Source organism: Aricia agestis, chromosome 13 (assembly GCF_905147365.1).
Source record: "Aricia agestis chromosome 13, ilAriAges1.1, whole genome shotgun sequence".
Classification (NCBI taxonomy): Eukaryota; Metazoa; Arthropoda; class Insecta; order Lepidoptera; family Lycaenidae; genus Aricia; species Aricia agestis.
This window is the reverse complement of record NC_056418.1, coordinates 6,613,375-6,629,061: the sequence shown is the minus strand read 5'-3', so window position 1 is coordinate 6,629,061 and position 15,687 is coordinate 6,613,375. Positions and strand designations below refer to the sequence as shown.

The window sequence follows — 15,687 nt, the reverse complement described above, 5'->3', positions numbered from 1 at the left end:
TCATCGTCAGGAAAATTTTGGGGCTTTTAAGTTTGTTAATGTATACTTAATATATTTAATTTGATATTATTCTGCTATAAAATAACACAGCTATAAAACTTAAAAAAGGGATTCAAAGGGGTATACAGAAATAAATTAGCAACAGAAACGCGTCGGAAGTTCTAAACTACCGCTTGAAACTTGTGCGCTCCACCTTCAGTTTTAGTTCGCTTTAGCGGGAGGTTTTCGACACAACTTACTTTAACGAAATTAACGTTTTATATTGCGGAATTTAAATACGTGTTTAATTTAAAGTATCATATAGTGCGTTTATATTTAAATATAAAATAATAAGGCCAAATTTCACTAACGTCTGTGTGTTATAGGTTTGTTAAAATGTCAAGTCCTCTCTTTCATTCAAATGAAAAATTAAAGATATATGGTCATCATCATTTAATTAAAATAGTTTAGGCACTACATATTGTTGAATAAACATACATAAGGTTAACCATTTTGTCTCCTCCGAAAAGCCTTTACATTCCGAGTAACTAATCTCTAGTCGAGTTTAAAGTTCAAGATTTAATTAGAGGAATCTACGGAGAGACTGACGACTGGGAATTGACGACCCTTTGAAAGGGCCTTGGCAATACTCCAAAATGGCCGAACGAAATACTAAATTGAGCTTATAATGCCAGTAGCGTGGCGGCGCGAACTAATATTTGTGTGACTGTTTAAAATATAAACAGAGTAGTAAAAATTCCGTAAAGACTTAAAAAATATTCAATATTCATATTGTATATTAACTTCTAAATAGAAGTTAAAATATTTTACGCCTCCGGCCTATGTATCTAGGTACAATCTTGATTCTATAGGTATAGGCTGTTTGCTTCTTTAGCGATTTCATAAATATTGTAATCAATTTTGTTAATTAATACACTTTTCATCTATTATTTGAATTAAGAACAGCTTCGTAATAAAGTAGTAAATTACAGCTTTATTATATTATGAAATCTGAATATAACTTATTACAAACAGGAGTCAATCAAACACCAACAAATCTATTATCAGTCCGTCCGTTCTTGATGATATAATATCCGTAACTAAATCATTGAATGTACAATACAATACCGCTAAATGTCCAACTGGCCTAGTTTAAAAACTTTGCTTTTGCACTATGGCTGGATTCATATGCGCGGACGCGCGTTTTGGCCGCTACACCGCGAGATCACAAGCAATAGTGTGTAACGATAACATACAGTTGCTTGTGATCTCGCACTGGAGCCGCCAAGCCGCGCGTTTGGGCGTACGCATATAAATCAAGCCTAAGAGCCTCGCCGCTGCTATTCCGATGTGGCGCGGCACTAAGACGCGTAAAGTCTGCAGAAAGCAATATGTAGTATTAGATCTAAGGTAATTCTAATTGCTCCATGTTGAACGTATATAAAATGTTATCATTATTTTTAGTCAAGTGGGTCTTTACGTTGTAGATCTATCCGATTAAAAAATGTATCGTACATATAAATCATTTTAAAAAACGTTTTGAGGCCGAGTGAAGAAGACACCAATAAGACTTCTAAGCAATTATGACAATGCTTAGAAGTCTTATTGGTGTCTTCTTCACTCGGCCTCAAAACTTTTTTCACTTACACTTGACACTTGACTAAAAATAATGATGACATTTAATTTTCATACCAAACCTGAGTGGCTACTCGATACTGTTATCAATATAGGAATAGTGTTGCCGTTGTTGTTGTAAATTTTGTTTCCGTTTGAAGACTTACAAGACGTGATAATGCACATTTAATGTGAAAGTGATAAGATATCAGGTTCGAGTTCGAACTGGGATCCCTTTTTAAGGTTCCGTATCTAAAGATTAAAAACATTAATTGAAGGATACTCCCAAAATGTAGAATGTCACGTTATTGAGAAGTGGGACATGTGAATCAAAGACGGGCGTTAGACCAAGACTGATTTATTATTTTAGTAAACAACCTACCCTCAACATCTTTTATATTTTATGATAATTATTACATTTACCTACAACCCCTTTGTTAACAAAAAATCAAACAAAACAAAATATAAGTTCTTATAAAGAATTTACACAGTAATTATTAATCAGCAGTAAGTTAATTCTAAGTACATACAAATCATACAAAAAATATAAGTCCTTTGTCTCACCTACCTACTTAACTAAAATTCAAGCAGAAGTGAAAATATTGCAAATAACAATTTTTAATCATACAAAATAATATGTAATTCATTATTAATCAATTATAGTAGTCATTATAGTCTTACCCCTTATTTATTACAAATGTGGTGGAAGAGAAAATATTATAATTTTATTGACTTCATTAAAAAATAAAAAATACACAAAAGATGATTATTATTTCCAAATTCAATTATTGACAAAAATTATAAGATTTCATTTAATTAAGTTAAAATATCATGCATTCTATTATAATATAAATTATCATGCGCATTATTCCTATTAAGTAAGTATCTAATAAGTAACTAATATTTATAAATTTTAATGTTTTGCTTTAATTGACTTTGCGAGTAAGTATATATAAAAAAAATGACATTAAATAATATTGATCACTAATAATAATATAATCACTTATCAAAAATATCATTTTCATTCTGTTCACAATAATAATATTAATTATAAGTAATTAGTATAAGTAAGTAATTTCATATAAATATAAATATTGCATTACTGCATTAATTTTTAAATTTTTAATTAATCTCTTATCATTATAGTTAATATTTTGGTATTTTACTATTTATAGTTAGCATTCAGTACATTATATTAATATACACTTTAATTAATTCCATTTCGATTTACAAAATATTAAATTAACATGGCCACTATAATTTTAATTATAATAAATTTATTTAAACTAACCTGCCAAAGTCTTAGCTAACTTGCCTGCCATCGTTCGAGGAGAAACCCCACCGATCAGGAGGTCGCACTGTCCTGCCAGAACGAGTACGATAGTAGGTATTAGTGTGACTCGGCTGATAATCAGCTGACTGCATTGAAACACTGGTTGACGGAGTAGGCAGCGGCAATATGTCGTCATAATGCGTGCGAGTTAGTGCCTCGCGGCGCCTAGTGCGGTCTAATATTATGTGTTTTCTGTTGCGCCTAATCAAAGTCCCTCGAGATGTTTCCAATAAATATGACCTTGGATCGAGCGTGCAATGGACGACTCCCGATACCCAACTGTTATTAATCCAATATTTTACCTTTTGTCCTACTTTTAAGGGTTTTAAATTTTTCGTGTTTCTATCGTAGTAAAATTTCTGTTTATTCTGTCGTTTTTTGAGATTTTGCACTATTTTACCGTTCGGAACCCTAGGTAGGAGCATCGACGGCTGGCATGGAATTACACTCCTCAGTTTCCTGCTGTACAGTAGTTCGGCGGGGGACGGAATTTCGCGATCTATTGGAGTGTTGTAGTACTCCAACATTGCCAAATTAAAATCTTGTTGACTATAACTGGTCTTTTTCATGATATTTTTAACAATTTGCACGGCACGTTCTACTTGGCCGTTAGATTGGGGGTACGTGGGTGATGACGTCACGTGTGAGAAGTTCCAGTCGCGGGAGAACTCCTCGAAGCTCATGGAGGAGAACTCCGGACCGTTGTCCGAGACGACTATCTCCGGAATGCCGAACCTACTAAATATATTCTTTAACTTGTCGATGACGCACAATGACGTCATTGATTTAAGTTTTACTGTCTCGATGAATTTACTAAAGTAATCGACTACGATCAAGAATGACTTTCCCCCGAGATGAAAAATGTCAACCCCGATTTTACACCACGGTCTATCCGGCAAATCGTGTGATTGTAGTGGTTGCTTAAAATTTTGTCTTTTATAATTTACACACGCCTCGCATCGCGATAGGAAATCGTTTAATTGCGAGTTTAGGTTCGGCCAAAATACGGTTTCACGAGCCCGAAGCTTACATTTTTCTAACCCCAAATGACTCGCGTGTAATCTTTTTAACATCTCGTGTCTCATACTTTTCGGAATTACCGCTCGAGATCCCTTCCAAACTATTCCAAAATTTACATTCAACTCATCTCTGCTGTCCCAGTAACCCCGTAACGATTCACTTAATTTGGATCTTTCTGACGGCCACCCCTTTTTTATTACTTTTATTAATTCTTGAAGGTCATCATCTTCGCGAGTGTACTTTTGTATTTGTATAAAATGAGAGTCCGTCAAAGGGTTAGCAGAGATGAGAGCGCAGACCTGCGCCTGCGCCTCCAGGTGGTCGCGCGGCTGCGAGGGCTCGGCCGCGCCCGGTGCCACCGCTCGCGATAACGTATCGGCTATGTATAGGTATTTTCCCGGCTTATAAACAAGATTGAAAGTGTACGGCTGCAAACGCATGAGCATTCTTTGTAATCGCGCTGGAGCGCTCGCGAGGGGCTTATTTATTATTGACACGAGCGGTTTGTGATCCGTCTCAATCGTAACATCGGTCCGGCCGTATATATAAGAATAGAATCGTTCGCATGCGAATACGCAGGCAAACAGTTCTTTTTCTATTTGAGCGTATGATTGCTCCGTTTTTGTAAGTGACTTTGAAGCGTAGCATACGGGAAGACTATTTTGCATCAAACATGCCCCCAACCCGTTTTTACTAGAATCTACCGATATGACGATCGGCTTTTCCAAATCATAATACTGCAAAATGGGGCGACTAGTTAAACAGGTTTTAATTTTTTCGTAACACTCGTCGTGCTTCTCATTCCAGTGCCATTCTACATCTTTTTTCAGTAACTCGCGTAACATTGATGTTTTTTCTGATAAGTTAGGTACAAAATTACTGACATAAGTGACTAACCCCAGGAACCGTTCTAACTCTTTTACATTCTTAGGCCGCGGCATATTTTTTATAGCAGTAACGTGGGAATCGTCGGGGCAAATTCCGTCTTCCGTAATCCTATGACCTAAATATTTAATTTCCGTTAAACCTATTTTACACTTCCTTCTATTTAATTTTATATTTATTTCTTGACACCTTTTTAATACGGCGCGCAACCTTTGATCGTGTACTTCTTTCGTCGGTCCGTATACCAATAAATCGTCGACGAACAATACGACGCCCTCTATATCGTCAAAATGTTCATACAAACGTTTATGAAATATTTCCGAAGCCGATGATATACCATACGGCATACGTAAAAATTTATACCTACCGAAAGCCGTGTTAAAAGTACATAGATTCGTGCTGTCTTTACTTAATTTAACCTGCCAAAATCCTTGCTTAGCATCGAGAGTACTGAAAAATTTAGCTCCCATGAGGTTGGACGTTATTTCCTCGAAAGTAGGAAGTTTAAAATGTTCTCTTTTTATAGCTTTATTCAGATCTCGCGGGTCTAAGCATATGCGTAAATCTCCGTTAGGTTTTTTAACAACGGTCATGCTGTTCACCCAGTCCGTGGGTCCCTCGACCTTGGCGATGATACCTTCCGATTCCATTTCTACGAGTTTATTTTTTATCTGATCTTTTAGTGCGACGGGCAACTTCCTAGGCGCGTGAACTACAGGTGATATATCACTACGTAACTGTATTTTATACTCTCCCGGCAAACATCCCATACCATTAAAAACATCTTTGTATTCGTCTAAAATTTTTTCACTACTATAATTGCACACTCGTTTCAAGGACATAATTCTTTTTATTAGTTTTAGTTCCTCACATGAATCTTTACATAACACCGGCGGGGAATCGACATCTACGATAACAAATTTAAGAATGTAATCAGTATTTTTATATGAAACTTTTAAATAACACTTTCCTACTACATTTATTTTGCTACCGGAGTAACCTTGTAAACTTAATTTCGTATGAGTTAAAAAGCTCTCGGATATATCCAATTTTTTCAAATATTTTCGCGGCAAGACATTAACATCCGCACCAGTGTCCAATTTAAAATTAATTTTTGTACTGTTTATCAACAAGTCTACTGTCCAATCACTACTAGAATTACAATGAATTTTATATATTACCTGATCGGTGGATGAATCATCCTGTACCGTGTAAACGCGACACATCCGCGCGAAGTGGTTCATCTTCCTGCACCTGCTGCACTGCTGGCCGTACGCTGGACACTCGTTCCTCCTGTGATTCCTGCCGCAGTAGTCGCAATCTCTGTATTCCCGGGGCCGCTGCTGGATCGCTCGGTCGTGACGCCGAGCACCTCGCGGGTGCTCCGCCGGCTGAGGAAACCGGTCGCGGGGCGCAGACGCTGGCGCTAGGGCGGAGGCCGACACGGTCGGGCGCGGGCGAGCTCCACGGACATAATTGCGTCTGCTCGAGCTAGCACGGGTTTCCTTCACCAAGTGAATCTCTGAGTCGCTCGTTTTGTGGTGATCCGCAACGGAATGCACGTGATGTTGATTATTTTCAGACTTAATGTTTTGTGCCTGCATACGAGACATTTCTGCCAATCTACAAATGTCTATTGCTTTAGGTAATGTTATTTCCGGTTCCCTGAGTAACCTTTCCGACAGTGCTACATCCTGAATTCCGCATATTAATCTGCTGCACACGAGATCATCCTGTAAATTCTGGAACTCACACTTCGACGCGATCTTGTTAAGTTCGAATGCATATTGTTCGATAGATTCCAATTCCTTTTGGTCCCTTCTAAAGAATTTTTGCCTCTCCACGGCTAAATTTTTCTTAGGTATAAAAAACTTGTCGAATTTATCGAGCAGCTCCTTGAGTGTCTTCGATTCGCCCGTAAACTGTTCGCTCACCTCGCGACACTTATCTCCGATGACATGTAGTAATATGTTAATCTGCACTTTGTGGTCCTTTTTCGACAACTCACATGCTTCGTAGTAGATAGAAAATGATTTTTTCCACTTTTCCCAGTCTCGACACAAGTTACCCGATGTAACGTTCGTTAAATTATTTTCGAAATTAAACGGTGACGGTGGTTGCAATACCGACTCCATCTTGATTGCTTTACGAGTATCACGTTCACATAAAACGTTTTCCGAACTGTCCTCAAAATTGTCACTTTCTGTGTCACTCATGCGCACTATTATAATAATTCGTCACAATAAAATCACTCATAATCGGGATACATTATTACCGACTGCGCCATGTCACGTTATTGAGAAGTGGGACATGTGAATCAAAGACGGGCGTTAGACCAAGACTGATTTATTATTTTAGTAAACAACCTACCCTCAACATCTTTTATATTTTATGATAATTATTACATTTACCTACATAGAATACAATAAATAAATAAAAAATATTGTATTCTAAATTATGGGAATAGCCTATGAAGGTTATTCCCAGTACTATATTTTTGCAGAGAAAAACAACCTAGCTAGCTTTTCTACTAAAACTGTCAGTTAAGAGTTAAGAGGAAGTTAAGAGAGTCACCACAAAATTTATTTAAAAAAATTCGAAACAATTCTCTTATTCGGACCTACGTCAATTGGTCGGAATATGTCAATTCAATATAAGTCGTGATCTGTTGGATAGCTTTGACATAACACGACCAAATTACGTAGGTCCGCCATTTGTGATCTGCCTATTAAAGAATCAACTTTTTTGATAGTGCATTAGAAATTTGAAAAAGATCTTTAAGTGCAAAGTGCACATTATCGACTTAACAAAACGGCGCCCACAAAGAAAACATAATATTGAAAACATCGATCTTTAGATAACAGATAAGCTTCGATAATGCGGAGATATCACATCGTATCGCACTCCAAGACATTTCCTCTTTGTTTTAGTTTAGAATTACATTAAAATCGTCGTGTATGTCTGACGAGGGTGTTGTTTTGCAGACGGACGATGAGAAGAAGAGTAAGAAGAAGCAGGCACCGGCTGACGACCGACCGATGGTGCCGTCTCCCAGTGATGCTACCCTCAAAAGTGAGTATTTTTTTAGTATGTAATAAAAACTAAGGAATAGTAACTGTGTCAAAAAAATTTGTTCCGATTCTACAAAATGTGACCCGAATACATGTATACTTTATACAAAAAGAGACCCGAATACATGCAAGAATTCTGTGTAATTACAGAAGTGACAAATCTTGTTAACGGATTTATTTTGTCAATTTGGTAGCTATTGCCATATTGTTTTAGTGTGCGAAAAGAACCTTGAGAACCTTTAAAACAATTGAAGTAAGTATAAAAGATGTGGGGTATAAAAAATTTGAAAATCGAACGCATTCGAAAGTATTTTTCATTATTTTGACTGCACCCATTTACATTCCTGTACTGTGTAATGTGTAGGCCCTACACAGTACAGAGAGGTTTGACATCTGTTAAATTACTGCCTACAATACATTTTATGGCAATAGGTAGCACATTAATGGGTAGCAATCCAATGAATAGAAGGCCTTCGATAGTGTCTAGTTAAGCAGAACACAATTTTATTTCCTTAAGAAAAATTGTTATTATAGGTTCCAGAAAGATTTTTTCGTCATTTTCAAGTATAATTTAAAATAATTGCTTGAATTGCCTTTCACAGTTTAGGTTCACAAACCTATACCTACGATCTTAAATTGTAGTTAAAAATTTACATAAAACAGCTAGATTTCTTACATTACAATTTGAATCTCTAAATCAAAAGTTTAAAAGCAAGCGAGTAACAATTTAGCTTTCTTTCTCATGGGGATATTATTAGAAAACTTTTAAGCAAATTTTATTCCAGAACATAGTACCTATTTTCGATATCGAAGTGGAAAAGTCATTGAGGTTATCGAAAATGCTAGGACCCCTATTCCGAGGTCACTGCCCTTTTTACAATACAATATACTGATAATACAATAGAGTAACTTAACTGTGTCCCTAAAAACTCGCTTATGACAAGTTTACACGCGTGCGACGTATTATGACATTCTTTTGGAAATTAAAGTTATCTAAAATAATGCTAATTTGAGCACTGTGTACTCCCAATGTAATATAAAAATTGTTTACTGAATATTATTTATATTCTGACTTTACGTGTGAGCGTCCGTGACCTAATTGGTAGTAGACCTTTGGTTCGCACTCTTAGAGGGTGCAGGTTCGAGCCCGGGTGGAGGCGTGTACCTATGAGACATTTTCTGATCTCAAGTACATAATACGGACGCTCGTACGGTGATGGAAAACATCGTGAGGAAACCCGCACATAGTTGGTCCCAGACGTTTTGACTAGTTCTTTCCTCTGGACTAGGCCGACTATGATGAGAGAATGCCGTATGCGCTTGGGCAACCATACGGACATTTAAAAATCTTGTCCCAGGCACCACAGTATTTGAGGAGTGGTTACTTCGCTCTGAAAAATACTGTATAAATCATCCATAACGGATGTAAAGGCCTTGTTTTTATTTTGTGTCTGTAGTCTCGGAAACCACACCTTTTTCCACCAGATTTGTATACTAATGCTGAAATAACAAAACAGTGTTTCATTTATCTTAATTCTATTACACAAAAATGTGACATACAAAATATATCACGCATGCAAAAAACAAACACTTATCAGGGAACATGGGATTATTTTCAAAAACAAAAAAATATAAAAACAATAAGAGATATTTTGTTTGGGACGTATATCGCAGGTTTAAACTAAATTTTAAGTCTATATTGTCTTATTGCGATTGCGGATTGCGTAATTTATTAATGTATTTTCATTTATTACATTTTTGAAAGTAAATGTAAAATACTTATCGTTTTCTTTCTGATACATAATATCTAGAAATAGGTGAAAATTTTCAGACATTTCAAGTTCAACATTAGAATATACTACAAAGTTAACACCTTAATTCCATTTGCTAGAATTCTGTTTTCAAACCAAAACAAGTGCGGGTTGTATCTACTCTGTTTAATTAAATCTGTCACCGGATTGAATTTATTATTTTTCTCTCTAAATGAACCTTTAAAACCCTTTTAGTGGTAAGGGGCTATTTAAACATGATTTCTATTCATCTGCTTAATTGAAAAGACCATATCTTTATGTTACTGTTGCTGGCATTTCAGGTTTATTTATTACAACAGAGAAAACAATAATTAATGATGATTAAACTTCAACTTAATGAAAAGTTTGACAGATTATACAAGGTGTAACAAAACTAATTAGTGTTAATACTTCAGGGCAGTGTTTTTCAATCTTTTTGATTTCGCGACCCCATTACAGATTGAAATATACTGGCGACCCCCTCGTGTCATAGAAAGCCAAAGAAATAGTTTTATTAAAAGGTATTAACTATAAGGTAATGATTTTTTTCCTAGTTTAGTATATTAATCTATTATAATTTATACCTCAACTTTTTCTTTCTGTCGGTGATCCCCCGAGTAAGGCTTCATGACCCCCCTAGGGGTCGCGACCCACAGATTGAAAAATACTGCTTTAGGGTGTATATGGGGTATACAGAGTTCGCAGTTCGCTGTGAAAGTAGCAGCGCTGGAAGAGCAATTTTTTTTTGCGATTTGTATGGGCAAGCGCCCTTGGATTGATTGATGGATTTTCCCTTACAAAAGTTACTCTATCAGCACTGCCGCTGAGACACAAGGTCACAGCGAACTCTATATAGGGGCCCCATACACACCCTAAAGTATTATCACTTAGTTTTGTTACACCCTGTAGGTTTATGTGTGGGGCGTATGTTAAAATTTTCATTTAGTTACTATTCAGTAATTAATATTCGGCTCTGCGTGCGGCAGCTAGACATTTACCATATTGTCGGTCTCGTACCTATGTACAAAAACTTAATGCTCATTACATCAAATAAATACCTTTACGACATTCTTTAAAGTTTAATCTAGGAAAAAGGCTTATTTGCGCAATTTTGTTTATTGTTTCGAATCAAAAACATGACAACGTAGTCAAATTTGGAACCATTACGTAGAATTAAGTGGTAAAATGGAAGAATAGGTACATAAACATCCATTATGGCATCGAATGTCTATTCCTGAAGGTTATGGCTTAAGCTTCAATTACACTCATTCGATTTGCATAACGCTGAAACGGGCGAAGAGCAGGCAATAGTATAGTATACTCTGCGCAAGACCTCCAAAAATGAGGGTATTTTGCAATTGCCGGACGCGTCCTACGTCGCGCGTCGTAGCGGTCGTAGCAGATGCTACACTTGAGCTTTCAAAAGTATGAAGCATAGGAGCCGACAAAATACATGAATTTATATTATGCACTATTAATTGATTCATATTGTAGTCACAATTCACAGTGTAGTGGCCTACGTAATTTTATTGGGTTATCTCAAGTCAATGTAAGTCGTGATTTTTGATGGGCTTGAATCAAGCCCATCAAAAATCACGAGTTGAGTTAGTAGGTACATCAAGCCGCTTGATGTACCTACTAACTCAACTAAATTACATAGGTTTGCAACATACATATGAATTAAGTTTTATAATAGGCCAATAATTTCGATAGCGCGATTCAGGACTGTGAGGCCGTTTCTCCTATAGTTGGTCCGCCCCCCACCTAAAACAAATCACACTTTTTTTCCTGAAAATCGTATGCATGTGAATGGTTCTTTATCGTTGAAATATCAAAATTTACGTGCGTAATTAAAACACTATTAAGTAGCGTCCTCTACATAAATTCGGCATGTAACCTAATCACCTACGTCCATAGAGCCTCAGAATGTTGGTGACACATTTATTAAGTGTTTTCAAAATCGTGTTTGTTTTAAGCGGTCTAGCGGTCAGCAATTAAGGCGAAATTCAAGGTTTTAGAATCGGGCACCTGGACCCGAATATTTCACTTCGTAACGAAGCAGACCCTTTCGTATGTTTAACAGCTGCAACGTGATTTGAAATTGAGTTGAGTTTTTACGTGAGAGAAGCGCTAATTGTTCTAACTAGGTTTTGTGTTTAAACACTAACGAGCACTAGGACTGCTTATGTACTAGGAACATAAATAAAGCAATATGACACAAAATGAGGGCTTTGAAACTTGAAAAAAAACAAAAACGTGTTGTAGAATTAAATATTTGGCGTACTTATTTACTTTGTGTGTGTTTACTTTAGTTTCTTTATTTATTAATACTTCTATTATTTTATTTATAAGTAAAATAGAAACAAAGGAAAAAAGTCGAGGGATTAAATTAGTTATATATGATCAAATCTGTACCCGAATAATTTAATGTTGCGTTTTTAAAATGATAAAATAGTAAAGTGGTAGAATTGGGTGCAGGATTAAAATACTGCTGAAGTTTATAGAACTTCTGTAAGTTTAAAATACTGCGTAATCGAATACAATTTCGTAGTAATTAACCATAACAGTAGACGTTCTGTGAAGTCGTTAGAGTTTCATTATGTTGTGGCAATTTAAAGAGGAAGATGTATAGATTGTGGAAACAATTACAGTAATCAGCGCCATTCATAATTCATAAGGCGTTGATCGACACCCGTGTGACCCCGGTAAAGCGATTTATAAATGAGGCAGTTACGAAAAAGTATTTGAGAATCTGAGTCCTGAAGTTAGGTGTGTTTTGATTTTAATTTTCATTCGTATCGTTTAGAAGTATTTTAAACAGTAAGTCAAATATAAACCATAATATATTATCGTTTTCAGTATTTTACTCGCAGTTTTTCTGTATTTTCTCACCGTATAAACCTTCCCTGGACTTCAACGAATATTTTAAGACTAATGTTAGCCAAATCGGATATATATGACTCTACCATATTTTCCTTCGGTAGAACACACAGTTTTTTGTATGATTATTATGTTGGTTTTTCGTTTACATAACTGTATTACTTACAAAACGTTAAAAATTCAGGCTGTGAATTTAATTTATATAGTCATCTCGAATATATTTCCCAATTTCGTTTTTGCAATAAAAAATTGGCGAAAAGCCAAACGTTGAGAGTATCAAGATTGTAAACGTCTACACTTAAGTTCATATTAAATTCAACATCTCCAACACATTTAACACGAAATTACATTACAGCCACGCTATTGCCACAGAATGTAATGTACAGTAGAATGTATTCATACTGGAGCTCCTGAATCGCGCAGGCAGGTGATATAACCGATGGTAGGCATCGTAGATTTTTCTAAAAGAGTTCATTTTCAGTTTTTGTCCCTAAACCTTAATTTCTATCAAATAATATAGTATCACGCCACACGGTGCGTAATACTTGTATCCAGGGCGCCCGCAAGGGCAACTGGCGCCCGTGTGCAAAAAGGATTTTGGCGCCCCTTAAGGCATTTTGAATTATATTTTATTGATGGTAGGTAGGTGCTTGAAATAAAGCAAAGAACTAAACTTTAAACTGTTTATACTAATTAAATACGATATGTTAATACAATTTCGTTACATACCTAATGCTATTCAATTTCTTAACTTTTATTTTATAATATTTTTTTTTGCTCTTGGTTTTGCCGCCCGTAAAGGATGGCGATTTGGCGCCCCTAAAGGCCCCGTGTGCATTGCACACATTGCACATAATATGGTAGCGGGGGCCCTGCCTGTATCTGTGTTGAGCGAATTTCATTTCAAGGACACAGCCTACTCTACATTCTGTCTACTGTATGGTATTTATACTGCTAAGATTATTGTGAAAATTATTTTGACTGTAATGAAAATGGGAATGGCAACTTAAAGCAAGTTAACATCAAGCAATCGTAGTCGGTGTTAGCTTCTTAATTAAATACCGTCACAATAAGAGAAAAGTAACCCGAAATGTTGTACAAAAATGTTGCAGCCATTTACTTGAACTGTCCAGCCAAAAAGTCAGCTAATTTCGTTCACTTATTTTGTTTTATAGTAATTATTATATTTGGGCTACAAACTATATTTACATTTACTACTTATAAATAAGATGCTAATTTAAACTCTAAGGACAATCATTGATATATCGTACAGCTGAACTACGTGAAATTTTTTAGTGTTCTTGGTTCGCCTTATGAATTTTTTGTTTGGTATTAAAGTAGCCTTCGGATGCGACATAGAGCATACCACTATAAAACTCATGTAAGAACACGATATTTTGGCAATAACGTTATAAGTATGTGATATTTTCCACCAAAAACACCACAGCTCGGAAAACTATATAGCTTTACTAGCGACCCGCCCCGGTGTCGCACGGGTATGAAATATATAGCCACTGAAAAAATGATTAAAATCGATAGCTTATGATCCTTCACGTGGTCTACATCTAATCTGTGCCAAATAACATAAAAATTGCTCCAGTAGTTCACGAGATAAGCCCTTTCAAATAATTTCCCCCGTTTTTTCCACATTCTCCTATTAGTCTTAGCGTGATAAATTAATATAGCCTATAGCATTCCTCAATAAATGGGCATATAACATTGAAATAATTTTTCAAATAGGACCGGTAGTTCCTGAGATTAGCGCGTTCAATTTAGCCCTTTCGAATAATTTTCCCCGTTTTTGTCCACATTTTCCTCTATATCTTCGCTCCTATTAGTCTTAGCTTGATAAAATATAGCCTATAGCCTTCCTCGATAAATGGGCTATCTTAACACTGAAAGAATCATCGAAATCTGTTGCGTAGTTTTAAAGATTAAAGGAAACAAAGGGACATGAGGGAAAAAAGCGACTTTGTTTTATAATATGTATAGATTTCTAAAAATAAATGAGCAGTAATAATTGCACAAGTATGCGGTATTTTGAGCTGTAAATTTTACCGAATACTACCGCGTTTACAGCTACTGATCTTGGCAGGAGAATGCCACATCTTTATGGTGGTCATTACTCTTTTAAAATACCGTACACACTCAATTTATGAGTATTTAGCGCCAGCGTTTGAACAAAGTTGTGTACGTCTCGATGTTTCTGTTACTGCACAAACACGTGACGTGATTTATGGACGGCCCCTAATAAACAATAGGGATGATGACAAGGTCAAAGATTAAATTTTGTTAATAAAATAAAGAAATCACGGTAAAAAATAAGTGTTCCCAAAATTTCAGTTTGATAGCATTTGTATTTTTTTTTGTTATGCGCCCTCAAAGTTGGATATTCAAGTCGAATTTTTTTTCAATTAAATTTTTTAATATTTGTATACAATTCGATAACTTATGCAATTAAAAGCAACTTTTATTATGAAACCACTTTCATAAACGCAATATTTAATATACCTGTCGAACAAAGTTGTCTCCCGATGCGTACAAACTACGGAAGACTGACGTCATACTTTCGTAGCACTTTGTATGGAGCATTCCGACCTCGTATTCTCTCTTTAAGGCCGGCAACGTACTTGGCAAATATCCTTGCTAAGATTTTTGAAAACTTTTACGGATTTTTAAAATGTGACACAAAAAAAAATTTGTTCGTAACTATAGCCACGTGAAATACATTGGATTTACTATATTTCGAGGTGTAAATCAATGAAGATATGTTTACCGCTTTATGTTTGTACCATTTAATCCTTTCATAGTTATTATGAAATGATCTTAATCAACCTCAAGCTTAATCGTTATATATAAATTAACTATCGCACTCGTGGCATTTTAATGATAATTTAGCTGAAATTTAATGTAGATTTTGATATGATCTTTACACATATTCTGCCAAACTGTTGATTTAATTAGAGTTAATTAATAATTAACTGTTTCTAAGTATGCCTGTTAGACATTGATTAATAAAAACTTATTACTATTTGATTTTCCACTATTCGCCAAGCGAAGCGCAAGGGCACTTACCTACCTTTTCTCGATGTGTTTCGTCATTTTTTTGAACCCT

General features: G+C 35.7%; 1 protein-coding gene across 3 annotated transcripts in view; it reads left to right on the top strand.

The window, feature by feature from the left end:
* Window positions 1-15,687, top strand: part of LOC121732955 (calcium-binding protein E63-1) — a 62,602-nt gene that overhangs the window by 27,934 nt on the left and 18,981 nt on the right. For all 3 annotated transcript variants that reach the window (XM_042122993.1, XM_042122996.1, XM_042122994.1), the window contains exon 3: window positions 7,816-7,903. In XM_042122993.1, coding sequence (XP_041978927.1) covers window positions 7,816-7,903 — 88 coding nt within the window. The remainder of the gene's footprint in view (window positions 1-7,815; window positions 7,904-15,687) is intronic.